Raw genomic sequence first — 26,466 nt, forward strand, 5'->3', positions numbered from 1 at the left:
AGCACTGGATTGTGCTCACAGTTGTCAGCAATAGCTGTGGCAAGTGTAATAGATAAATGAACCAGAGATCATCTTCCTTTTCTGTCATCCTTGGGACACAGCTAGGCTTTTGCGTACCCTATCCCAATCCCAATTGTCTGGTGTCCTGGAAGATTTAAGTGTCCCCTACTAACCTGGGATTTTAATGAGAGACACTTATTCATTCTTCTGCCTAAACCATAGAGATGTTTTTCCTATTATGATAGCAGAGGGGCATTGTTGGCAGATGCTAGATACATTTCATTGGCAAATATGCCCTAGTGATGTAGCTGTTGGGTCTTGGAAAAGGGAAACAATTCATTTTCCAACCTTATGATTTTGAAGTGCTCCTTTGCTTTTTCCATTTTGAATTGGCATTTCTAAGACTTTGTTCCTCCCAAGGCCTGAGAATACTGGACATACTTCCTAAAATGTCAGTAATTTATTGAAATTAGATGCGAATCACCCCTGATAAGTCGGGGAGAAAAAAATTTGAAGGAAAATTGTCATTTACATGAAAGCTAACAGCACTAGTTCTTACCAGATTTGAAGGGGAATCAAACTTTGATCTAGAGTTCTTTTGTATCCCAAAATGACAACCGTTCACAATGAAAAGCAGGCTGGCCTTAATCATACTTGCTTAGTTTGTGCATTTCTGTGTCCAGTAGAATTTGCATTTTGATGCAGTTAATGTGCAACGCTGTTATTGCCTTCATACTGCTAGTCTGCTCACTGGAGGGCCAGTCCCAACCACCAAAACCCCATCTCCAGTTCCTCCTGATGTTTCTGCCTTTAACTTGCAGCTCAAGCAACAGCCCTTTTCCATCTTTTCTGTGCTCATTCTCTAGAACTGGACATCCAGCCCGCTCTATCCCCAAACTCAGTCCCTTGTGCAATCATTCCTCATGGCTTGCCATGCTATTGAAGTCTGCTGTCACTTCCACTGCCACTGCCAAAACTCACATACTATTATTTCATCTTCTGTTGCCCTTATTACTGTAAGCCCCCTTTAATGTCCCTGTCCAACAGGAGAATTAATTTAAGGTTCAGCTGCTTTGTGCAACCTTAAAGAAGACACAGTAGCCACAGGGCGAGAACCCATGTTGTCTTATGGGAAAACCCTCTCCCTCCTTTACACACAATTCTGCCTTTTGCAGTTCTGTTCATGAATGTAAATTTATATAGTATATTTTGCCTTGCCTGTTGTGCTCCAGTGAAGCTTGCTAAAATTTTGCAATGTCAAAATGAGACTGCAAGCTTTAAAAAGCAGATTCTATTTTTTTTGGCTGTGAAACAAGTGCCTGTGGAAGACTCACATTGCCTGAAGTGTTGTTTTAATACATACTAAATAGGTCACAATATAATTTCCTTCTCTCGTGATTCTATGATAATATATATGTACTGCACATCTTGGTGCATGATGTTATCTGCAAAAGTGAACTAGCATTAGGTAGAAAATATGAGCCAAGCCTCTTCAAATGTTGGACTCTGCACAACCTGAATTATTTTGATAGACTTGGTTGATGCTTCTTTTAGATCCTGGTATAGCTGTTTTTCGTTTATTTGATGTCTAGGGGGAAATTTCTTTAAAAGGCTTTTGGCTGTACTAATAGGCAATCTCAATAGACCAGCTAAAATCTATCCTGATGAAAGCAAATGTAGTCTAAGCTTAGCATTTTGTTTTTCTAATAGACATGGTTTATAGTCTATTCTCTCTAGGGATGTTGCACAAACACTCCCAGACTTCACAAGAGGGATGGGCCAGCACAATATGTACAGTTTTCCAGTAACTAACAAATATAGCCTGGATGTTATGGACATTGGAGCAAAGGGGACTTTGAGAAGGGGGCAGTTGAATCACACAAAAGAGGTGGAAGCCTTATGCTCAGGATCAGAAAGGAGCAACTCAATACCCTTTGCATCATCTGCACAAAGCAGTTGCTGGTACCTGGATAAAAGGCAACACCAGTCTAAGGTTGGAGAGGATGCAACTGCAACCAGGTTACACAAACTACAAAGGCACATGCATGCATGTGCAAAACCAAGGGTGGGACGATGTCATTCGCATTCACCATTAGAACTTAAAACAAAACAGAAAAAGCAGGCAAGATAGCATATGTGGATGGTAGATGGAGTTAAATCTATTGCCTACAGAAGAACGTTCTGTCCCCAAGGGACATAAACTTCCTTTACCAAAGAATGTGTCTTATGCTGTTACTTTGCATACTATTTCCAGACTGGTAGGTCAAATTTAAAGATGCAGTGAGCACAGCACAACTTATTCCAAGCAACAGCGGCAAGAATCCTTTTAGCCCAAAAATGGAAACAACAAGAAGTACCAACGAAAGAAGAGTGGCAGATGAAAATGATGGACTTTGTGGAATTGGCAAAGCTGACAGGAAAAATCCAAAACCAGCATGTTCAAGTATTCCAAAAGGACTGAAGTAAATTTATACAATATTTGAAAGATTACTGTAAGCGATTAATATCACTAGGAGGGTTGTCTGAAGACTTGTAATGAAAAATTTTCTCCCTTTTTATATTTACTTAAAGCTTTTCACAACTGGAAAACGCAGAAAATGCAATGATATATTATAAAGGTTAACTTTGAAAGGCATGAGGTGGGAGAGAAGGAAGTTGCCGGGCTCTAAAGAGCCAAAGAGACATAAAGTAGATAACAATGATGTGATGGTATACAGTGGTACCTCGGGTTACATATGTTTCAGGTTACAGACTCTGCTAACCCAGAAATAGTACCTCGGGTTAAGAACTTTGCTTCAAGATGAGAACAGAAATCATGCAGTGGCGGCGTGGCAGCAGCGAGAGGCCCCAATTAGCTAAAGTGGTGCTTCAGGTTAAGAACAGTTTCAGGTTAAGAACAGACCTCCGGAACGAATTAAGTATGTAACCAGAGGTACCACTGTATTAGTATATTATTGTGTCCACATGGAGGATTTTTAGCAGCGCCCACTCATTCTCCCCCTGCAGCTATATCACCTCCCCTGCTTCAGAAGGTGTATCATCGGTTAGGTCAATTTTCACTCACTTTTCACAGGGAGAAAGAGTGGGAATTCCATTTTATAACTCTCTGTGTGGACGCGCCCAAGTACATGCCATATGAGAGGAACTGTAAGCAGACTCTTGGCCAAAGCCTGGCTGAGATTTGATTGGACCGCTGCCTGAAGCCAGATAAAATAGCTGTCGGCCGCCAGATTCTGCCTGCCAGCCAAGCATGTTCTGGAGAGTCTCGTGTTGCTTTTAGGTGACCTTACACAAGCCACTCTTCTGTCTGTGGGTGATAACACACAACTCCTGGCCCCCTTTAGAGTTTCTGAGCTTCCGCAGAGCGGGGCTTTTTCCTTTTTCCTTTCTTCTTCTCAAGTATCCGGAGCCTTCCAAGCATTTAGCCACATGTGTGTAACGTTTTCTCCCCTGTCTCACGTGACACGAGGCAGAAGCTCAAACATTACACAATAATCAAAATATGCCTCTGGCAAAGCTGAGCCAAAAAGCTGAAGCCGCTTGCAAGAAAGTGGGAATGCAAATGAAAGAAACCCATTTTTCCTAACGTCGAGCAAGGCATCTGAGAATGCAAAATCGCAAGCCCTTCGTTTAAAGGAAAGGTTTTGCAAGAATAGCTAGGAATCCCATCCCACGAAGCTGGACAACTATGCTCTGCAGTGAAACATCTGTTTGAGATTCTTCAGCTTTCCTACTGGATGTCAGGATCTTTTTCTGGAAGACATTTGTGCTTGTGAGTACTATTTTTATTTATTAAAATGTTTTCTAAAGAAGATGTAACAGCTTGATCCAAGGCTGCAATCCTAATCCCAGTTTCCTGGGAGTAAACCACAATGAATTCAGTACGATTTACTTCTCAGTAGGTATGGTTAGGCTTGCACTGTGAATCCCACTCGCACACTTATTCTCAGGAAAGTGTGCACAGGATTGCAGCCCTGCAGCCCCCATACATGTTTACTCAAAAGTCAACCCCCTCGGGTTTCATGAGGGCACTGGCACAGGTTTAACAGTGCGTAGGATGGCAGGCTTCGAACGGTTAATTCCTTGCAGACTGGACGGAAACTCCTTAATCGAGCCAATTGCAAGTTAAAAAGAAGAATGCACTGGGGAAAACGCTGTGTTTAATTTATGAGAGTTGTCTGTCTGTGCAACCCTTGTAAAACTTTCCTCTTTCGCACAGAAACTTTGCAATAGGATGAGTCCCAGGGAATCATTCTGCTGGTTCAACAACAGCTAAGCTCCAACTTCTGAAAGGGGGGGGGGAGAGACAGAGAGAGGGGCCAAGTTCATTCCTGGTATCGTTCTCTTCCCTCTTGTTGAACTCCACACCAGACAATTACTGCCCTTTTAGACTTGAAGACTCACTCCACACTACCCTTAACGTGTTGTATCAGGAGTGCCAACCTGAATAAAATAATGTAGGGGCCCAGGTAAGACCCGTCCCGCATAACTGATCACATAATGTGGTGCACGCACGCCATTTAAATGGCAATGCCCATCAACTTGGGGGGGATGGCCCCCTAAAATAGTTTATTGGGGGGCCAAAGCCCCCGCAGCCACGATATGGCTCCTATGTGTCATGTCACTGGGTTCTGATCAGAGGATGTGCTGTTTTTATACTAACCTCCTAGCCCTGTTTCTCCTAGAGACCCCCCACAATTTTACCCCCCACAAATTCCAACAGTTTAGAAGCTGTAGCCTCACAGATTTGGTCTGAAGTGGCAGTTGCCACGCAATCTTCAAGTATGACTTTGGAACATAGGACTTTTGCCTTTGGAGGTCAAATTAAAGTTTCTAATGGGATCAGACTGCTCTCCTTATCTACCAAACAAAAGCTCAGGTGAAGGCAAAAAACACCCCTCCCATCTTTCCAAATAGCTTCAAATTAATAATAACAATTCAATTTCTTAGTACCTCTTCACCATTAGGTTCCGTTGTAGGTTACAACATTAGAAAGATACAAGACTAAAATGAGTTTAAACTATTTAATGTCAAGAAATGGCTGGATTCATATTCAGTTGTCAAAGGATAGAATAAAGATGGGCATCAAATCCTACAGTCTACAACCGAATCCAGCTTCTTTTTCCCCATTACAGTATTGCAGGGTGAGATTTCACCAACACCTTCCTTTCAACAAATAGGACTCGAGAAAATCAAAAGAAAATAACAACAATTAATAGGACTTGTTACGTTTCATAAGTCAATTCCTGTTCTTAGATCCTACAGATTACCCCTCCCTCAGACAACTCTCATTGGCAAGCTAGCTGGAACCTAACAAAAATGTAGACTTGGGCCGCAGTGCCATACCTACTTGCTGCCACTTTTGTTGAACTCAGGCTATGTACACATTAGTGGCTGAAAACACAGTGAGGTGGTTTCCCACTGGTGCGTTTCAAGTTTCATTTGCACATTGCAAATGGGGATGGAGAAGGATGTCTCCACTCAACTCCCATTACCTGCTTGGTTTCCCCATGCCTGCAACCCCCCTGAAAGTGGCTTTGTGTTTTTCAAATCAGATGGAAGGTGGTTTGAAGGAAAAACGACCTACATATAGCAGCATTTCTCAAGAAACGTTTTGCCTCACAACAACCCTGTAAAGTAGGCTAGGCTGAGAGATGGTGACTGGGGCAGAGGCTCAGGCCTGAGGAGGATTCCCTGTGCCTTGTCCGGCACTCTAAGCACAACACTGATGAGTCAACAAATAAATTGTATCTGCGCTACTTTTGTTCTCGTGGTTTTTATTTCTTTGGAGGGTAGTTTTTATGGTTCATGTCGCAAATGTAGTTGGACTGAGCTTTGTTTTCTTTTTATTGTCAGCTGCCTTGAGCAACTTCATGTTGTAAAAGACAGGATATAAATATTTATAGATATGAGCAACAGTGTCTGAAAAGGGAACTATAAAATAGCCCTTTTTAGTAAGAAGGACGGCAAATGTAGATGAATATCCCTACACAGGTTCCAGGGCTGAATCACCCCTGCTGTTACTCAAATTCAGTCCTGGAGATCCTAGACTGAAAATTAAACCATGGGAAGTTATCCAAAGAGCTGCATGGTTTTTGGGGGGTGGGGTGGGGGTTATTGGAAGGGGTGTCTCAGATGTGGGTGAGTCTCTGTACAGTATTTAATTTCTTCCGCAATCAAGGATCCATTTTAGCTCTGCTGATTGTAAACGCTCTACAGAGTAGAAGGAGTTATGGTCTCCACACAGATGATGGGAACCCACACAATGGAAAAAATTACAACTCCCCCCTCCCCATCCAATATGATTTATTCCCACCCCCTCAGTGACTTCCTGTATTTCTAGTTCTTTGCTTGAGGCATCATATGGATGTGCTGTTAGCCTGTTCAAAGATTCAGCTGCTTTCTGCTGAGCCAGGACACTGGTTAATCTTCCTCTGTATTGCCCCCCCCCCCAAAAAATAAAAACCCTACCCAGTTAAGGGGATCCTTCTCAGGGGCCTAGCCTAGGTCCTGGGATCTTCATGATATGATGCTAGTTTTGGTAACAAAAAAAGTTTATTACACGGTCCCTCAAAAAACTGCAGTTTTCAAGGGATAGATAGAGGGGCATGGGGAGGTTTGAAAGTTGTTGGATTACAGTGTTAGAGCTCAGATATATAAACTAGGTGTCAAATGGCTCCTTAAACCAAGGTTACAGTTGCCAAAATGGAATGTCTACTTGCTATTTTGGGGCAATGATTTTTAAAATGATTGACTGTGATTGATTCTCAGTTAAACCTCTGGCTAATTCAGATGACAACCTTGAGCTCAGTTAAGAGCCTTGAGAATTTAAAGAAGAAAAGTCACTTGATCCAGGGACAGTCCACAAATATATTAGTCTGTTCTGACCCCTTTTTCTTAATGGTGACTGCTCCTGCTCAGGCTGCACAGAAAAAGCATTTGGGTTCCAGAAATTCATTTCAATTGTGCAGATAAAACGTAACTGATAGAATTCTACAGGGTGGGGTATTAAGTGTGCAAAAACAGCCCAGATCCAACAATCCCCAGGCATTCACCTCCAGATGGTGGAGTTAACAGGCGCCATCCTAGCACCCAGGAATCTTCACTTGGTTGCAAACAGTCAAAAGCCAGGTGCAAAATGTGCCTGATGCCTGGCTAATTTCATACACCACTGGATTAGACCCTTCTTGCTTTGGAAAGAAAGAGTGCCTTATATGTAAGCTGGAAATCGCACTGCGCATGAGAATTAAACATCTTACAAGTCTGTATCTCAAAGGCCCCTGCTGATGAGTTCCAGAGGCCACTGGATTGAAAGCCAGTCCTTTTCTTGAACAGAACCCCTCTGCACCAAAAATAAAATAAAATAAAATACAGTCATACCTTGGGTTACGGATGCTTCAGGTTGCGTTTTTTCGGGTTATGGACTGCCGAAACCCAGAAGTACCAGAACGGGTTACTTCCAGGTTTCGGCGTTCACGCATGTGCAGAAGCGCTAAATCATGCTTTGCACATGCACAGAAGCACCGAATCGCAACCTGCACATGTGCAGATGTGCCGCTGCGGGTTGCGAATGTGCATCCCACACAGATCACGTTTGCAACCCGAGTGTCCACTGTAAAATAAAATAGGAAGGAAGAAGGAAGTGCATTCTTCCCACTGTTGTAAATAAAAATATGCCCTTTTCCCTTATGGGTAGCCCATATGGAGTCCTTAAGTGGGTTCCCTATCGGTAGGAGAAAATAACAGAGGCCAACCAGAGAATATTGAGAAGCAAAGCAGCTAGTAAGCCTGATCTTTTAGATTCAAGGAACTGTTGGAACAGGGTCCTCACTCCCCACACGCAGGAGGGAGGAGAACCCTGAACAATGGTTCGCAAGCCCTCATCTAGACTTTTGAAATTGCCCACCCTGTAGCCCAAGACCACCCCCTAAAACATCATACATACATCACATTTCTGTGCGCTCTGGTTTCCGTCATGCCAGAAGTGGTTTAGTCATGCTGACCACATGACCCGGAAAGCTGTCTGTGGACAAACACCGGCTCCCTCGGCCTGAAAGCGAGATGAGAGCCGCAACCCCATAGTCGCCTTTCATTGGACTTTACCGTCTGGAGTCCTTTACCTTTTACCACATACATCACAGAAGGAGGCAATCTACAGCACAAATCTTGCCTGCCAGGATACCTGATAAAGGTCACTGATTACATTAACTGGGCAGTCTGGCAATTATTTTGTGATGGTTAATACCTTAGTTCCTGAATCCAGGTCACAGGCTCACCCTATTCATACACAAATATGCCCTTAAGGCAGGATTTGCAAGCAAAAAAGACAATGGGAAGGCTTTCCCCATTTGCCTCCCTTACTGCAGGGGAATATTTGTCATTGGGAGAGTCAAAATGGCTTCAGGATTGCTCTCCCATACTATTTCAGACACATGGTTCATATATTTAGATATGTGTGCATTTATGAATATTTATTTTATATTTGAGACCTTAAAATTCTTATAACACCACCTTCCGTGCTTTCCATTCTATCCAGCAAAAGTGGCTGGCCTTTAGATTCAGTGATGGCTCCTCGGCTCCCTTCTGCTCTGTTGTTTCTCAACTGCTGGATTTCTCCGCCTAAGAAGCAAAGTTATAAATGCTGATATTACCCCTGACGGAGTGGAAGCAACATATATTTATTCTGGCTTCTCAGTGCTTTAAAAATTAAGTCTGCCTGGAGGCTACAGTCCTTGACCTGGAAATTCTGACTGTAAAACTCAGATGTGTGTGTGGATTGGCTGTCATTGCTTAATGCTGTCATTCCCCGTGACGGGGAAATACTTTGCAGATGTCCAGACCCATTCACTTCTCATTACTCTACTTTTTTACGGATCGAGCTCTGGCAGGTTTTATGTCTGAGGCCCCGGTTGTGACCCCTCCATCCCTCTGGCTAACAAAAGGGGCATGAGAATTTGATGAAGTTTATGCATCTGGTTTTGAAAAGGTACAAGGGGAGATGGTATTCAATAGGCAACAGCTTGTGTATTTCAGAAATCAAGTATTACAGTACAGTGGTACCTCGGGTTAAGAACTTAATTCATTCTGGAGGTCTGTTCTTAACCTGAAACTGTTCTTAACCTGAAGCACCACTTTAGCTAATGGGGCCTCCTGCTGCTGCCGCGCCGCCGGAGCGCGATTTGTGTTCTCATCCTGAAGCAAAGTTCTTAACCTGAGGTAATATTTCTGGATTAGCGGAGTCTGTAACCTGAAGCGTATGTAACCTGAAGAGTATGTAACCTGAGGTACCACTGTACTACAATGATTGTGCAGTATTAATGGAGCAATACACCAGTTACTGCTCAGTATGTACAAAGCAGCTGGAAAAAGAGGGAAATGGAGGGGGGGGGCTTTTCAGAAATTAGCCCCACCCCCCCAGCCTGCTTTTGCATGCTATTAATCCCTAAATAACATTAATTTGTAACACATTTCTCCAGCAAGTGATTTGAGATGAGAAGATCCATGGCAAAGGATGCAGTGTGTGTTTCATTCCCGCCCGTCTCCCAATAAGCCACGCATACACAATTTCTTCCCTACCAGCCCAGATCTAAGGATAGGCTTGGGAAGTGATGACAGTCTTATTTTTTATGTTCTGTTACTGGAATTTATACGCCTCCCATCTCTACAGCTCAGAGCAGGAAATGACACCCATTCATATACAGTGGTACCTCGGGTTAAGTACTTAATTCATTCCGGAGGTCCGTTCTTAACCTGAAACTGTTCTTAAGCTGAAGCACCACTTTAGCTAATGGGGCCTCCTGCTGCCGCCGCACTGCCAGAGCACGATTTCTGTTCTCATCCTAAAGCAAAGTCCTTAACCCAAGGTACTATTTTTGGGTTAGCAGAGTCTGTAACCTGAAGCATCTTTAACCTGAAGTGTACGTAACCCGAGGTACCACTGTATATCACACAAACACTCTTACATACAGTCAGGGTAAAAAGAAAGAACACCCTGTTTGAATTCTGTGGCTTTACATATCAGGACATAATAACAATCATCCACCTCTTAGCAGGTCTTAAAATTAGGTAAATGCAATCTCAGATAATCGACGACACATGGCATATTACACTGTGTCGTGGTTTATTTAACAGAAATAAAGCCAAAATCACATAGTACACTGTTCCATGACTTAACTGTGTTTAAGATCAGAGTTTTATTAATGAATTGCCTTTACCTTTCAAATGCATCTAAGATGCTGCATAGTCATTGTTTTATCTTCATAACATCCTGGGAAGGCAAGTCACTTATTTCTCCTATTTTGTAGTTTATGTCCATTTCCTGAAGCTGAGATGATGGTGATAGCGGTCTTAATGGTAATTGTAGTAATGCAATAATGCTTAGCATTTACATCACAGTCAAGAGTCCTCAAAGAACTCCATATTAATGATCTCCAGTAATCCCCTTACAGCAAATGAGAAATGATACTTGCCTAAGGCAACCTATGTAGTTCATATGTTCCCTTTTTTTGTGGGAAATTCCCTTATTCCAGCGCCGTTTCCCGCTGCTATCCTGGATTGTTAGATATCCCACAGACTGTCCCCGGGACAGGTGAGGCTGCTGATCCCTTATTTTTGAGGCTACTGATCCCTTATTTTCAAATCTGAAAGTTGACAGCTATGGGACTTGATTGGCAGTTAGCATCATGGCAGTAGTTAAGAGCTGCCCAGGAATTTGGCAGTGAAGGAAGGAAGCAGATAAAAAAAAGAGCTGAACGTCAGCTTCCTGGCTCTCACCAGCTTCCTCTACTTCTGGTGTGACCTGTTTAAAGCTATTTATTTTGCCCATGCTTCAAATTGAAAAGGATGATCCACTAACCCACACAAATTCAAAAGCACTTCTACTTAACTTCATCTTCCTCATGCTGCAAGCTTTCAAAATCCAAACAGCATTGGAAGGGCAACGTGACACCAGAAAGAACTAGGCGGGGATTTTGGCAGTCTGGGGAGAGGCTGAATAAAAAGCTAAATGACAAGTTTCTTATTAAACCAGAGAGAATTTGCGCACAAGGCTTCACAAAGGCTTTAGCGTGTCAGGGCAGGCCACGTGTTGACTGGATATTGCTAACCCAGCCTTGCGTCTTTATTCCAGTGTGGCTGGCTCCCAGCACGACATCAGCCTCTGTGGCATTGCAGAAGATTCTGGAATGCTCTTGAGATAGATCAGGTTCATGTGCTGTGCCTAGCAGAACTGTGCCACCCAAGCAGCTCCGCCATCATCTGCCTGTATGCTCAGCCCTTTCCCATCAAGAGCCCATTCTCATCTGCTCTGAACCTTGTGGCGCTTTCGTGTGCCTGCTGCAATACAAGCCCATAACTGTCTGCCTTTAATTTCTTACAGGCGTCACCATGATCTCCCTGGTTCTGTTTGTCTGGATTGTGCCCTGCGTGGCCAGTCAGCTCGTCAGCAGCTTTGCGAAAGCAGAAAGTCAGAAAGGTTCCAAGCAGGTCATCTGCAGCGTGCCAGGACCACAAGGCCCTCCGGGTGTGCCTGGAGCTCCAGGTTCCCCTGGGACGATGGGAAGGATGGGTTTCCCAGGAAAAGATGGACAAGATGGAAAGGACGGGGAGAAAGGGGAGACAGGGGAGGAAGGTAAGAGACTACTGCTCCCTTTTAAAGCTCAGTCTGTAGCAACAGGAAGTGACGCAAAGCAGGAGCATCCAAATGGGTCAGTCCCAACGCAGGCCGAGGTGGGTGCCTACCTGCCCTTATTAATGGTGTACTGTTAAATTTTGAAGTGCAGGTACTTTTCATGACACTCCTAATAGCCACATCCCTTCTAAACAAACAAAACTGGACTTTTTACCAGTGCAGCAGACATTACGTCTGCATGTTTGAATTTTTAGAGATCTTATTGTCTGAAAACTATGGTGGGTCTCTTTTTTTTTAGTCATGAGGCTTGAGTTTCTCACGAGACTCTGGGAGAAACCAGGCACCCAAATGACACAGGTGCTAATATCTCACATAGTCTGAGCAAGGATGACGCTATAAGAGGTGTCATTGTCTCTGAAAAATGGAACAACAGCATTATTATTATTATTATTATTATTATTATTATTATTAGCCAAGTGATTAGCCATAGTATTAAAACTGTGAAAGGGAATTATGGGGCAAAGAATTATGGGAATTATGTTTCTGCCTTCAAACAGGAGTCAGCGCTCCATCTTTTTCTGTTAAAAATAGTGGCGTGTATCCAACATTTCTGCTCAGCTCACACAGCAGACTTCCACATGTGCGACAGATTCCCCCTCCTCTCCCCTGTAGCCCCTCACCTGCCCTCAAAATCTGCTACAGAGGGTTGAAGGACACCCCCCCACACACACACACAGCAGATTGGGGGTGGCACAGGGAGAGGAGGGAGAAACTGAATTTGGTAAGCATGAGCGGAACTAGTTTTATGCAGTGTTGGTTTCAAACCGTGTTTTTAAAAGTCCAGAACCTGTTTTCTGTATGTTTACTAATATTCCAGGACGCGGGTGGTGCTGTGGGTAAAAGCCTCAGCGCCTAGGGCTTGCCGATCGAAAGGTCGGCGGTTCGAATGCCCGTGGCGGGGTGCGCTCCCATTGTTCGGTCCCAGCGCCTGCCAACCTAGCAGTTTGAAAGCACTCCCGGGTGCAAGTAGATAAATAGGGACCGCTTACTAGCGGGAAGGTAAACGGCGTTTCCGTGTGCGGCTCTGGCTCACCAGAGCAGCGATGTCACGCTGGCCACATGACCCGGAAGTGTCTCTGGACAGCGCTGGCCCCCAGCCTCTTGAGTGAGATGGGCGCACAAGCCTAGAGTCTGTCAAGACTGGCCTGAACGGGCAGGGGTACCTTTACCTTTTATACTAATATTCCAGGTTCAGATACTGACACTTTAAAGCAGTGAAAGTAGCTAAATGCTGCCCTGCCCCCACACTCAATATAGGCAGAATCTGTTATTGAAAGGAATTCCTATTGCACATCCCGGACCGCAGCTATTGCCCCTGCACGTAGCAATGTCTTGGAAACACCCTAAAACTCCGGCGGCAGCTAAGTGGCCAGTTACTTACGGAAGTCCATTTCTCTCCTAGGTCCACAAGGCAAGACAGGAAACCCCGGCAAGCCAGGGCCAAAGGGAAAGGTGGGAGCCATTGGCAAAGCTGGTCCTCGTGGTCCAAAGGGCCTGAAGGGGAACCCCGGGAAAAGCGGAGGTGTGGGGAAGAAAGGCCCCAAAGGAGCCCTCGGGGACCCTGGGATGCCAGGCCCCTGCAGCTGTGGGGCAAACAAAGCCAAATCCGCCTTCTCTGTTGCAGTGACCAAAAGCTACCCGAGAGAGAGGCTGCCCATCAAATTTGACAAGATCCTCATGAACGAAGGTGCAAACTACAACAGTTCCAGCGGGAAATTTGTCTGCAGCATCCCCGGCATCTACTACTTCACTTACGACATCACTTTGGCCAATAAACACTTGGCCATTGGGCTGGTGCACAACGGGCAGTACAGAATAAAAACGTTTGATGCCAATACCGGGAACCATGACATAGCTTCTGGATCGACTATCCTGTCCTTGAAGCAGGATGATGAGGTCTGGCTGCAGATATTCTACTCGGAACAGAACGGACTCTTTTATGACCCTTACTGGACAGACAGCCTTTTCACTGGCTTTCTGATCTATCCTGACCAGGAATATCTCAATGAAATATAAAAGGAAGACTGTCGACAACAGCAACACCAGCCAACTCTAACAGGAAGTCAGACATGGAAAATGAGAGCTGCAATAATGTACATTCATCTTTGAAATAGTCCCATCTTTGCAGAAGCAGTCTTAACCTGGACTGTGTCCCAGAGGCGTTGCTATCATAAGCCCAGGATAGTCAACATGGTGAGCACATGTTGATGAACTACAATTCCAAACATCTCTGAACATTGGCTAAGCTGACTGGGGCTGATGGGAGTTGGAGTCCAACAGAGTCTGGAAGGCACCATGTTGCCTACCTTAATCTAAGCCTTGATGTTTCTTTGTGTCAGTCTGTGGGCCCCCTTAAAGAATCAGCCTAGCTTATAAATTCTGAGCAGTCAGATTTTTCATCATTTGTGGCCAGTCGCCATTGCAATATAATTCCCCCCAAACCCAGTAAGGCAATCCAAGTATATGTTGAAACATGCCCATTTACAGAATGACAAATTATAAAAACTTTAAAATTGTAATGCCCCCTCCCCAAATCATTTAGATCAGTGTTTCCCAAACTTTTTCAAAAACGAAAGACCCAATTTTGCTTATCTGTCCCAATAATCTGCATGTATCCTGAAACCTGTCAGGCACAGCCCCTCCTTTGGCTAATCCAATCAAGTCTCTTGTTCTCCATCTTAAATCAATGCAAACTCAGATGACAAGATCACTGGGTTTTTCTAAAGCACCTTTTGTTTTGCTCAGAATCTATCCTGATGATGTGTTCTGGAGAACTCCCAAAAGGTTGTGGGTTGTGACATTTGGGTTGGTCCTAAGGAAAGTGTTGCTATCTGCAGCTTACTTATAGAAGCAATGAATGATCACGGTTCTCTGCCTAATGAGACACTAAGAAACCCCCAAAGGCAAACAAAAAAGGAATAATTTATAAAGAAAGATGGAGATGACCACATTATTTTAACAGTGGAAGAAGGATTATGATATTCAAAATCAGGAGCTCAACACTGAAGTGTCTTCAAGAGATCACAACACAGAATGATCAGAATATTATTTTCCCTGAATCTTTTTGTGTCCCATAATTTTGTCCTCACAGCTACTGCAAATCTCAACTGAAGTTAGTTAGGTATGGTGGAATGTTGGGTTAAGGCCAAGGAAACTCGGGTTCAAATCTCCCCTTAGCTCACTTGGTAACTTTGGGCCCATCACTATCCCTCAGCTAAACCTACCTCACAGGGTTGTTGTGAGGATAAAATGGAGGAAGGGCTTTGAAATCCTTGGAGGGGAGGCAATGTTGTTAATGAATAATAAATAATTGGTAAAGGAAAGAAGATAAATAGAAACCAACATGTATCAGCCACTTTAGGCTTTAATGTTGTATGTATACTGCCACCTAGTGACTACCATCTTCATTGCAAAAGGTGCTGCCTGAACAATACAATTTTGCAACCAAGCACTGGTGTTTTCACAAGTCAATAAAAGTGCCCTTTAACATGCTCACTGCACGTACAAGCAAACGATGCCATGCAGTTTTAAATGTACAGAAATCCAGGTATGTTTTTTCCCATCAGCTGAGGGTGGGTGGCTTTCCATTTGCATTTTCAACCCTTAGGAACGTTTTGTCAGTGATTCATAACAAATGAATAATAAAAATCCAATTTTTTGGTGTGCACTTCCAGGAGGTGAACAAGAAATGTTTCCATGTGTTTTTTTCCAGTTGTCAATATTCACTGCTCTTCCACACCATTGATCAGTTTATCAGAATGTAGCAGAGCTGTGTTTCCCTCTCACCTCAGTCAATTTCCCCCAACCTTTTCTGTACTGGGCATGTTCATTTCTGTACCCGCACCTGCAAGTGCGCAAGAGTAAACATTTACCAGCCTTAGATACCATGTTTCACAATGGGCAAAATGGAGACTTGTTTTCTTGATGGGAAGCAGTATCTATTTCCATTTGTTTTTTGGGTTGTGTTTTAATACTGAGCTCTTCTACAAGACTTGTTGCAGAATTGTGCAAGAGGTTCTTGTGCTAGACTTCCACATTAGAACACTTTCTTAAAAAGTCCATTGTATGCACTGATCCTACAACAGACTGCAAAAAGTGAAGCCCAATATTGGTTTTGTACTACTTGAGGCTACTTGAAGTCCCGGTACATCATTGGTGGTCTGTTCCACTGAATTGGGGAGGGACAGGGACATCCTCTTCCACACAGCTAGAGGGGCCGTGATTATCTTCACAATGGAAGAAATATCACATGCAATCAAGTGAGAATCAGCTTGAGCAGTGGTGACATTATAGATAATTATGGGTGATAATGTGGCCTGGACTGCTTTAACAAATGCTTCTTCTAATCAGAACAGTGAATCTTCTTCAATGCACTGCTTCCAGTTTAGATTATGCACCACTGAATTCACTAGGATTCATTTCTGAGTACATGCAGTTAGGATTGCAGCTTTACATCCCAAAATAAGGAATTCTGTGCATGATGCATATTCATATGCCCTAACCTCAGCAAGCGAGGAGCGCATGTTAAATTTTATTCTCTTCCTCCTATATCCTTCAAGTATGTTGGACAGCCTTAACACTTGGGAAAAAGCTGAGTAGTCATAGGACATCCATACTTGGAGTGAAGACTCTGCTGCTGATGGCATACCTTTAAGCAATGGTAAAGACTTCCACTGGGTATTCCGAGATTCTGATGTTTTGACAGTTGGGCAGTTGTTAAAGAGAGTTCTCAGAGATCCACTCAGAAGGAAGTTCATCCTTTTTTTACAGATCTCATATACCTGGTAATTATTTTAAGACTTTTATCTTCTCCAATAAATTCATGTGAGATGGCTCTCTTACAATATAGTTACAACCAATGACCACGCTAAGAAAGATCACCTCTGTAAACTAGCTACTTCCAGGGACACCACTGGAGCTTGCTATGCCAGGAGTCAATCTTGCAGGTGAATTTGCCTCTGGGAGAGGGGGGTACCTTAGTGAGGCTCTAGAAATGGGGAAGGCAATCTGCAGCCATTGGATTAATTTCACAAAGGTGGAAGAAACCCAGTAAGAAAGAAACTGTTTTAGGTCCGTCCGTCCCCAAAAATGCTGCTCTTCTGTCCATTTAAATCAGGAATGGGGAAACCTATGGCCTTTCAGAGGTCACTATGCTCCAACTCCCATGAGTCCCAGGCAGCATAGCCAATGGTTAAGAATGATGAGTGTTGTAGTCTGGCAACATCGGGAGGGACACAGGTCCCCCACCCCTGACTTAAACTGTTTTAGAGTATTATAAAATTAATATTATTATATAGTAGTAAGGTTGAACACAAGGGATGCGGGTGGCGCTGTGGGTTAAACCACAGAGCCTAGGACTTGCCGATCAGAAGGTCGGCGGTTCGAATCCCCGTGACGGTGTGAGCTCCTGTTGCTCAGTCCCTGCTCCTGCCAACCTAGCAGTTTGAAAGCACGTCAAAGTGCAAGTAGATAAATAGGTACCACTCCGGCGGGAAGATAAACGGCGTTTCTGTGCGCTGCTCTGGTTTCACCAGAAGCAGCTTAGTAATGCTGGCCACATGACCCAGAAGCTGTCTGCAGAGAAACGCTGGCTCCCTCGGCCTATAGAGTGAGATGAGGACGCAACCCCAGAGTTGTCCACGACTGGACCTAACGGTCAGGGGTCCCTTTACCTTTAAGGTTGAACACACCTAGCAAAATGCTGATTATTTCTTAAATTAAGCATCTGCTGGTAGGCGGTAAGAACAAATAAGAATAGAAAGCTTTAATAAGAATAAAAAGTGAGTTTTTAAATGTTTTAATTTTGTAAACTGTTGCCTTTCCCATGCTGTGAGCCCCAAAATCAGATTTCCTGCAGTCAGAATACTTACTGCCAGTTCCTGCCCACATGTCTCACAGTGACATAACATAGCCATTATGTGCCTTCCGCAGGTCAAAGAAATCAAAGTACTTTTAAACCCCCACTTCCATGCCACCAGATATGGGAGCTGAAGTTTGCAAGGCTCTGGAAAGTATCTATAGCTGAATACGATAATAAACCAAGGGTGAGTGGCCATGGAGGTTTGTATCTCATTATCTTGCTGGGTTTGTAAACACGTTACAAGGATGATTCACTTTTAAGCCTTTCCACCATTCATCTCAACTCTACCCAAAGATGGTGCCTTACATTCTGGAAACTAATGACATGTGATTTCAGAAATAATTTGTTTTCATCTGTGTATATATGGCATTGGAATTGTGGAAAGGCAGACATAAACTTCTAGCTGTGCATTTTATAAGCGACAAAGAAGCAATGCATTACTCCAGTTTCAGTATAAATGTAAAGTTTGATGTTGCTGTGAACACTAGAAGCATCACCAGATTCTGTGTTCCACTCAGCTGGCACTTTTGTTTACTTGGCAACGAGGTCTTGGATAAGTAAACGCTACTCTCCAGATTCTGATTCTAGAATTCTAGGATTACCATCGTGGCCTGTTCTCTAATTTGTTATATGTTCTTCTCAAGCATGACACGTAGGTAGGCTCTTAAGAAACATGAGAAATTCCCTAAGTGTTGATTGGTGTGCAGTTTTATTCCAAATTGAAGTAAAAAATTGCTCTAGGTTTTACATGTCTAATCTGCCATAAGCAAGGAAGTAAACTAAAAGGCTGGTCTCAAAGTTTGTAATCCCCTGAGCTATTGCTTCTCATCCTTCTTAACTCCTAATCCCACCCACTTCTGTGGGCCAGGACAGCTATCAGTGCCCAAATCCTTCTAGTATTCCCCACCAAGAGAGATATCACACATTCGGTTTCATTCCTCTCAATCTTTCCCCATTCTTGCTTCAGCTATGCAATATCCCACCTGTTCAGTGTCCTCAGTTCCTCGGCAGCTGGAAAGCAGGTGGGAGTTTGCCACATGAAGGCTGTCCCTTCAAGTGGAGAAGTACGGCATTATGATTCTGCCCTGCAGACTCTTATCCATCACCAGGATCAGCAAACATTCTTTCCCCCCTTGTACACCTAAGTCCAGGTTGCTTCCGCCCAGCAGGTACTATCTTCACAAGTAACTTAATACTGGTCCTATTTACTGTATCAGGAACTGTCTGCTTTGCCCTTGCTACAGCTGGCCTAGAAACAAGAATTTAGCAGAATTTGTATAATGGCATCCTCATTCCGGGGGAAAGCTTTCCTTTCTGCAACCTTTGCTGCTCACATTGAAAGCAAAACGAGGCCTGCCACCAAGAAAAGAAACGTTGGCAAAGGTTGATCAGGGCCAGTGTGTGTGTGCACGCACATTCATCACGACAGTTTTTTAAATAAAAAACGCAATTATTTCTCAAGTAGCCATATTTCTGCCATTAAATATAAACAAATCAGAAAAGGTGTTGCTTTGGGCAAACAATTCCCCCCCCCCCATTTATTCCATATGTAAAGAAGCAAAAATAGTGATTTGCTGCACAAAATGCATGTGAGGGCAAATCAGTTTGCAAAACTTCAGAATGCTTGATAAACTAGGATAGGGTACTCTATTTGCAACTAAATTCCTAAGACTGTATTTTAGAATAAACTACAAAAGTTCAAGGGGTCCGTCGCTTTCCTTCCACATCTCTGTTTTGTCTCGTGAGGCAACAAGAGAAACAAAACTCTTAAGTCTTTTTCTCTCAGCGAGAAACTCTTCCCTATTAATGTCATAGTCATGATCATTATTTAGTTGACATTCATATTTATCATTCAAAAGATTCGATGGAGTAAGGAAGGCATATTTTTCAGCAAGTTCATGAAGCTGTTGAGATCTCTTGGTGATTTCTTAGATCACTCTGTTCAGTGAAAGAAACATTTCTCTCTTCAACTCAGTTTCATGACAATTCAGCATCATCTCATGATTCTTCACCTGCCAACAGTTTCTTCTTTCTACATTGACAATCCATGACTATCCCCAGATCATCACAAATTTCTTTTGTGTAAGCTTCTTACACAAAATTTCTTTTGTGTAAGCTTCTTACTGTACGGACCTTGCCAACAAAGGTCCGTACAGTAAAAGCTATGGTTTTCCTAGTAGTGATGTATGGAAGTGAGAGCTGGACCATAAAGAAGGCTGATCGCCGAAGAATTGACGCTTTTGAATTATGGTGCTGGAGGAAACTCTTGAGAGTCCCATGGACTGCAAGAAGATCAAACGCATCCATTCTTAAGGAAATCAGCCCTGAGTGCTCACTGGAAGGACAGATCGTGAAGCTGAGGCTCCAATACTTTGGCCACCTCATGAGAAGAGAAGACTCACTGGAAAAGACCCTGATGTTGGGAAAGATGGAGGGCACAAGGAGAAGGGGACGACAGAGGACGAGGTGGTTAGACAGTGTTCTCGAAGCTACAAACATGAATCTGACCAAACTGCGGGAGGCAGTGGAAGACAGGAGTGCCTGGCGTGCTCTGGTCCATGGGGTCACGAAGAGTCGGACACGACTGAACGACTAAACAACAAAGCTTCTTGGGCGCTTCTTGAAATTGCCCCGCAGGAGAAGCGGAGCAGCAGCAGCAGCAGCAGCGCCGAGAGGGTCGGGACAGAGGAGAGAGGCTCGGGCGGCGGTAGCCTTTGCGCTGGTTTCAGAGGAAGTCCACGGGCGGACAGACGAATGAATGAATGAGCGAGCAGGACTCCCCCGCGCGAAAAGGAGCGCGGGAAGGCCGCTGTACGCAAAGAAGCGAAAGGGCTCCGAGGTGTGCGCGCGCGTGCGCAATGCGGCGCCGGCGTGTAATCTCCCCCCTCCTCCTCCTCTTGCTCTTGGGATCTTCCATCCAGAGCAGGATCTGCGGGGGGAGGGAGGGAGGGAGGAGGAGAGAAGCGGCTAAAGGGCGGGGAGAGCACCTTCTCGCCCTCCACCAGCTACACGGCGGGGAGCGAGAGGGGGGCGGATATGCATCTCACCTCCGCCCTTCCCGCCAGACTCTAAGTTCAACATTGGGGAACTGGCGGCGGAGGGAGGGGAGGGGGGGCGCGCAGAGAGATAAGTTTAAATGCTCCCCCTTCTGCCTGGGCTGCAGTATTTTTCCAGCAAGAAATAGCTGGATGCCGGGTAGGACAAAGGCTGGGGATCCCGGTTTGGAGGGCGAAGAGAGGCAAAAAGGTAAGCGCTGCGTGGGCGGGCGCCGTCTTCGCACTTTGTGGGGAGTTGCGGACGGCGGGGGGGGGGGGGGAGTGTCGTGCAACTTGCAGTTATGGCTCTTTTCAATTAAAGGTAGCCTGCCTTTAAACAAAGAAGTTGTGCAGTTATGAGTGCGAGTATAGCAGACCGGGAGTGGGGGTGGCCGAGAGGGAAGAGAGAGAGAGGTTTGTTCCCAAATCTTTGGAGGTAGTCAAGGTAACAGCCTTGGTGAGAGCTCTGCAAAGAAGTGATCGCGGCGAGGAGGTAGTAGATCTCTCAGGTGCCCTCCCTTCGGACGGGCTGGTGCACATGGAAGCGTCCTTGGCGGCTTTTCTGCAAAAGGAAAGGGCGCGGGGAGGGGGAGGGACCCGTCTTGCAGGTAAGGCAGACCTGTGGCCGCCGAGATTCCTTGGGCGACTGTGGCCGCATGGAAATCTGCAATTTAATAAAGCGGGGAGAAAACCCGGGTGTTTGATAGAAGTTCGCTGGACTGAATTGGACCCCGGTAGAAAACGTGGATGTAATTGCCCTTTCCCCTTGCCCTCTTTCTTTGGGCGGGGGGGGGGGGGGATGTTACAGCTAAAAGGTCTCAGCCAAAAGAACTTAATAACAGCCAGATCCCATGCAGGGACATGTGCCCTGAAGCCTCTTGATTTCCGTAGGATGGGGCTGTTAGGCTACAACCCATAAACAACTTGACTAGGTAGAAAATGTTGGTTAATCTGGTTCACTGTTTATTTCTCCCTACCTAGGTATTGCCTTTCCCCCCCAGACCAGATTTTGGATGGGAAGTCTAAAGATGGAAGAGCCATGGTGGAAAGGAGACCTTGCAGCAGAGATTCATCAGACTTTGAGGTTGAAGGTCAGTTAGCCTCCCTGTCTCTGCACTCTTACCCGCTGTGCCTTTGCTGTGTCCAAAACTTTTTTCCGTGGTGGTTGATTCTTAGAGTGAAAGACTGCAGTCCTCAATGCACTTTAAATGGGAGCAAGTTAGAAGTACATTGCACCTTACACCTTAGGTTGCGCTGTATGGAAGAAAGATACTGAATAGGTTGTCTTCAAGAAAGCAATATGTAATTACTCTGGACTCCATTGATAGTGTTGATTCCTGCTCCCTATCCTGCTCCCATGTAGTGTGCTGTTGGAAAACAAAACAAAAAAAATCTTAAATTGATACATTCAGCCAAATTATTTTTCAAGGTGGATGAGAGCCTGAATTGCATGCTAAAGAGATTGGCTCACTGTCTTCAACTCTCTTGCAAAAGCTGATAAGTAGTCACTGTAGATTAAAGAGGGAGTGAATAGATAGTTTAAAGCAGGAGACTGAGGCCCAGTCCTAAAGACAGTTATTTGGAGTAAATTGGATTTGTTTGCAAGAAAATGTGTGGTTAGGATCAGCAGCTTTTATGGAAAAGAGTGTGGTGACGCAGACAAGGAAGAGGGCCATATGAAAGCAACTTTTCACTGGAGACTTGATTAGGACACATTCATTCTAAGAAGGATATGTGTGAAAGGGATATTGCCTTGCAAATGGGTCAGCAGTTGAGATAAAGCTGACAGTATAGGTTTGTCCTGAATGAGCCCCCTCCCTGAGCGTATTCAGTGATGCACCTTTCTGAGCTCCTAGAACATGAAATATATACATTTACAAGGAAATGTCTCTCAGCTGTGTTAAATTCCTTATTAGTTCTAGTGAAAATCCTTGCTTTAATATTGCGGGTTCTGTGCACTTGTGCTGGCCTGAAGTGGTTACTGCGGTGCTGTTCCTTGCAAGCCTGCTCAGGTTCCTGTCCTCACTCTACAGTCATACCTCGGGTTGAATGTGCTTCGGGTTGAGCGCGTTCAAGTTGCGCTCCACGGCAACCCGGAGCTTGTTACTTCCGGGTTTTGCCGCTTGCGCGTGCGCAGACGCTCAAAATGACGTCATGCGCAGAAACGGCGAAAAGCAACGCGCGTGTGCGCAGACATGCCATCACTAGTTACCGTATTTTTTGCTCTATAAGACTCACTTTTTCCCTCCTAAAAAGTAAGGGGAAAATGTGTGTGCGTCTTATGAAGCGAATGCAGGCTGCGCAGCTATCCCAGAAGCCAGAACAGCAAGAGGGATTGCTGCTTTCACTGCGCAGTGATCCCTCTTGCTGTTCTGGCTTCAGAATATTTTTTTTTCTGTTTTCCTCCTCCAAAAACTAGGTGCGTCTTGTGATCTGGTGCGTCTTATACAGCGAAAAATACGGTACATTTGCTTCTAGATGCAACTGGGGCTCCGGAACAGATCCCATCCTCATCTAGAGGTACCACTGTACCTAGCTTTCTGTCCTGTCCCTCCTCCGTGAGAGATGTTTCCTCTGTCTGGGGGTTTGTTCCCATGTCTTGGCAAAGGCAGTGTTTTCGGAGGGAGGGCCTTGAACAGGTGTCAAGCATGACTTGGGGGAAATGTGTCTTAGGTTCATGTTCCTGCTATTTGCAAGTATGGAGGGGGTGTCTGCATGTCTCAAATTAACCAAAAGCCTTGTGGCACTTGAAAGACTTAACAAAATGTATTATGGTGTTAGCTTTTGTCAACTACAGCTTGCTTCACTAGATGTATGACGCATTATGCTGAGTTGACAGGTGTATATGCACATGGAAAGAAAGAAAGAAAGAAAGAAAGAAAGAGAGAAAGGAAGGGGTTAGCCATGAAGTTAGAGGGAAATGGAGATGTCGGAAATACAGGTGGTGATAATTATGTTAAAGTGTGGATGTATGTAAAATCTTTAGTGATCTTTCACAAAGCATTGTTGAGGATAACATACACATTCTGACATGGGTATGCCTTGAAGCATGAGAGTAATCTAAGAAATTGTCATAAACACAATGGAAGATCTTTTCACAAAAGGAAAACTAGTAATTCTCAGAACCCTCCACCAGCCCGCACAAAACAGGCAATAGCAATAGGCTGCAGGGCATATATTTCTCACCCCTCCTACACCTTCCTTTGGCTTGTATTTTTCCATTGTTCATTGTGTTCTTTGGTTACAATTGGAATATGTCAAAGTGAATATACTTGTTCAGGGTGAAATTTACACAGGAAAAGTAACTTGAATTGTTGTGTGTTTTCTTTGGAAAGAAAATTATGTATAGCTTTGTCTTTGTGTGTAACTTATATATATAGCTGAATGAAATGCCACAATAGACGGTTGCCGTGGGTCCTTTTAAATCCTGGGAAATAATGAGCAAATGTCAGGATTTCATTATAATTTGATTTTGTTATCATTTGGCACACCTGTCCCTTCTCAACATTAGATAGTTTGGATGGTTTGCCAAGAGCAGAGGTCAGCAACCTTTTTCAGCCATGGGCCCGTCCACCGTCCCTCAGACCATGTGGTGGGCTGGACTATATTTTGGGGGGGGGGGGATGAACAAATTCCTATGCCTCACAAATAACCCAGAGATGCATTTTAAATAAAAGCACACATTCTACTCATGTAAAAACACACTGATTCCTGGGCTGTCCGTGGGCCGGATTGAGAAGGCGATTGGGCTTTATCTGGCCCACAGGCCTTGGGTTGCCTACCCCTGGCCAAGAGCAACAAAAGCCCCGGAGTGTCTCAGCTAGCCAGAGAAAAATTCTTATCCAAGGGTTGGTTCACTTGTGTTTCCCACATGGTATACACACATGGCAGAGAGCTGCCAGCCAATCGAAAGAGAGTATCCCACACTAGTAGTTCATACTGTATGTGTATTTTAAGACACACACATTCTAATTTTTAACCTGTACACAACAAAAAATACCACCTGTGAATTGGCCCCAAGGCTTGAAGGAGAGAGTTATGTAATACTTGGTTGTCTTTAAGCTGCTACATTTTATATATACCATACTTTACCATGTATTGGATGAGGTTTATGTAAAAAAAGAACAACTGGGGTCATCTTATACATGGATAGTGGGTAGGGGTGACGGGTGATTGGTTGCAGCCATGAGCTGCAGATTGTCTTTGGTGTTTGGTTGTTGTTTCAAGGGCTGCTTTGGATTGACTGCCGCTGCGTCAATTATGCTTGCGATTTCCTTCCGCTGTTGGCGATTGGGCAGCCACTTGTTGCAGATTTGAGCGATTGTCAGTGAGCGACATGAGTGATTGTAACCATCGCTTTATTTACTGCACTCCCCCCCCAAAAAAAAACACAACAACTTGGTGCCATTTTCTAAATTTGCCATTTTCTTATATACGGGGGCGTGTTATACATGGGAAAATACGGTATATGAAGGATATATCATCTTAGTTTTGTATATGTAACCCTTTCTGACATCAAACAAGAGGATGGAGGCATATGTTGGGGGGAGAAATCCATTTGTTTTTCAAAAAACAGTAACAACCACACACTTATTTACAATAATGAATGAGATACAGTAAAACAACGGAGTCCAGCAGCTCTCCTGGATTCTGAAAAAAGAATTCCATCTCTGCTATTCTTCAACTCTAGCCTTGTTCAAGCATTAAGTTTCCCTCACATAAGGAGGGCAGTAGTTCCCCCCCCCTCCATGGACCACTTGAAAATTGCTGAGGGCCTCGCTTAATGATATTTCTGTCTGTTGTAGCAATTGTAATGAGCTTTGCAAGGTGTTGGAGGATTTTTAATGGTCTTTTACTTGCCACTTGTGTTATATATCAATCGTATTCCATGGGTTCAAATTGCAATACAAAAATATACAGTGCAAGTAGAAAAGAAGCAAGAAAAATTACAAATAAAAAAAAATCCTTATCAGCATTTAATGTGATGGCTGTGCCATTTCCTATCTTCAACCCAAATCCGTAAATATGGTATGGATCACCTGAATGAAACTCATTGGAAACAGTTTGTGAACCTCTGGACTCGTGACGTTATGGCACTGTGTCCATCCGCACTGCACTCTGTGTGTGGAGTGGCAAACTGTCTGGTTCCTAAATTGCATGAGGAACCTCTGCAAATACAGTTTTAGGCATGTGAACGGCAGCAGCGACAGACCAGGGGTTGGGGGCAGGCAACTGTTCTTCCTGTCATCGCATGAGGGAGAGGGACTCCACGCCTGTTTCAGGGTCTATCAAGGCATGGCAACAGCCTGGGCTGAGTTTCACAAAACTTTGAAGCAAGTAGGGATTGGTAAGGTTTACATTGGAACTTAATCCTTCAAAAGCCACCATGTAGTTATTCCAGGTAAGTGGACTGGTGACTGGAGACATCAGAAGGCAAACAAAACAATGTTTTCAAGTGGCAGCAATCTGGGGGATCAAAACTTGTTCATATACACGTGCAATGTGTAGGGCATTCGGTTCATTTGTATGTGCTTTTAAGCCTGCTTTTGTGCCTTATGCTTTATTGTACAGTAAACACAATCTTTTTCCGGTAACCCACAAGCAGTGTCGGCTTTAAATAATGCAATATATTTACGTAGGATGCCTTCTTTTACCCAAATTGCTATGCCCCACTATGGCCCAAGCTTTTTTTGAAAAAAGTTGTACCCCACCCTACTCCACATCGTACAATTTGGAACAAATTGTAGGCCATACGCCATTTGACATATGGCTCCTTGCTTGCATTTGCAAAATTAAGTTCACATCCTCAAATAGAAAGGGTGGGTTGCTGGCTCCCCAAATGTACTGTGCTTCTGAATGCAACTTTAGAGAGGGATCGAGTC

At 44.2% G+C, this 26,466-nt stretch overlaps 2 protein-coding genes across 3 annotated transcripts in view; both read left to right on the plus strand.

Annotated features, from left to right (window-relative positions):
• The first annotated feature begins 3,388 nt into the window (after window positions 1–3,388).
• C1QTNF2 (C1q and TNF related 2) lies at window positions 3,389–15,378 on the plus strand. Of its 2 annotated transcripts, none has more exons than XM_083430974.1 (3): window positions 3,389–3,772; window positions 11,378–11,629; window positions 13,092–15,378. In XM_083430974.1, the coding sequence occupies exons 2-3, from the start codon at window positions 11,386–11,388 to the stop codon at window positions 13,703–13,705; spliced, it is 858 nt and encodes a 285-aa protein (XP_083287100.1). In that variant the 5' UTR covers window positions 3,389–3,772; window positions 11,378–11,385; the 3' UTR covers window positions 13,706–15,378. The 2 variants fall into 2 exon arrangements, with proteins under 2 accessions (XP_083287100.1, XP_083287101.1); XM_083430975.1 differs by lacking the exon at window positions 3,389–3,772 and adding an exon at window positions 8,868–8,986.
• Window positions 15,379–16,473: 1,095 nt separating this feature from the next.
• The window catches only part of CCNJL (cyclin J like), a 19,966-nt gene continuing 9,973 nt past the window's right edge, over window positions 16,474–26,466 (plus strand). The window contains 4 exon segments of the mRNA XM_083430881.1: window positions 16,474–16,635; window positions 17,621–17,733; window positions 21,566–21,577; window positions 21,580–21,675. Of these exon segments, the coding sequence (XP_083287007.1) occupies window positions 16,614–16,635; window positions 17,621–17,733; window positions 21,566–21,577; window positions 21,580–21,675 (243 nt within the window). The 5' untranslated portion in view covers window positions 16,474–16,613.

Source organism: Podarcis tiliguerta (genome assembly GCF_965153285.1).
Source record: "Podarcis tiliguerta genome assembly, chromosome: 2".
NCBI lineage: Eukaryota > Metazoa > Chordata > Lepidosauria > Squamata > Lacertidae > Podarcis > Podarcis tiliguerta.

Bases quoted from the DNA above. Each gene is read 5' to 3' on its own strand.
- C1QTNF2 (XM_083430974.1), top strand. From the start codon at position 11,386: ATGATCTCCCTGGTTCTGTTTGTCTGGATTGTGCCCTGCGTGGCCAGT. The intron at 11,630-13,091 runs GTAAGAGACTAC...TTTCTCTCCTAG, and splicing joins AGGGGAGACAGGGGAGGAAG to GTCCACAAGGCAAGACAGGA.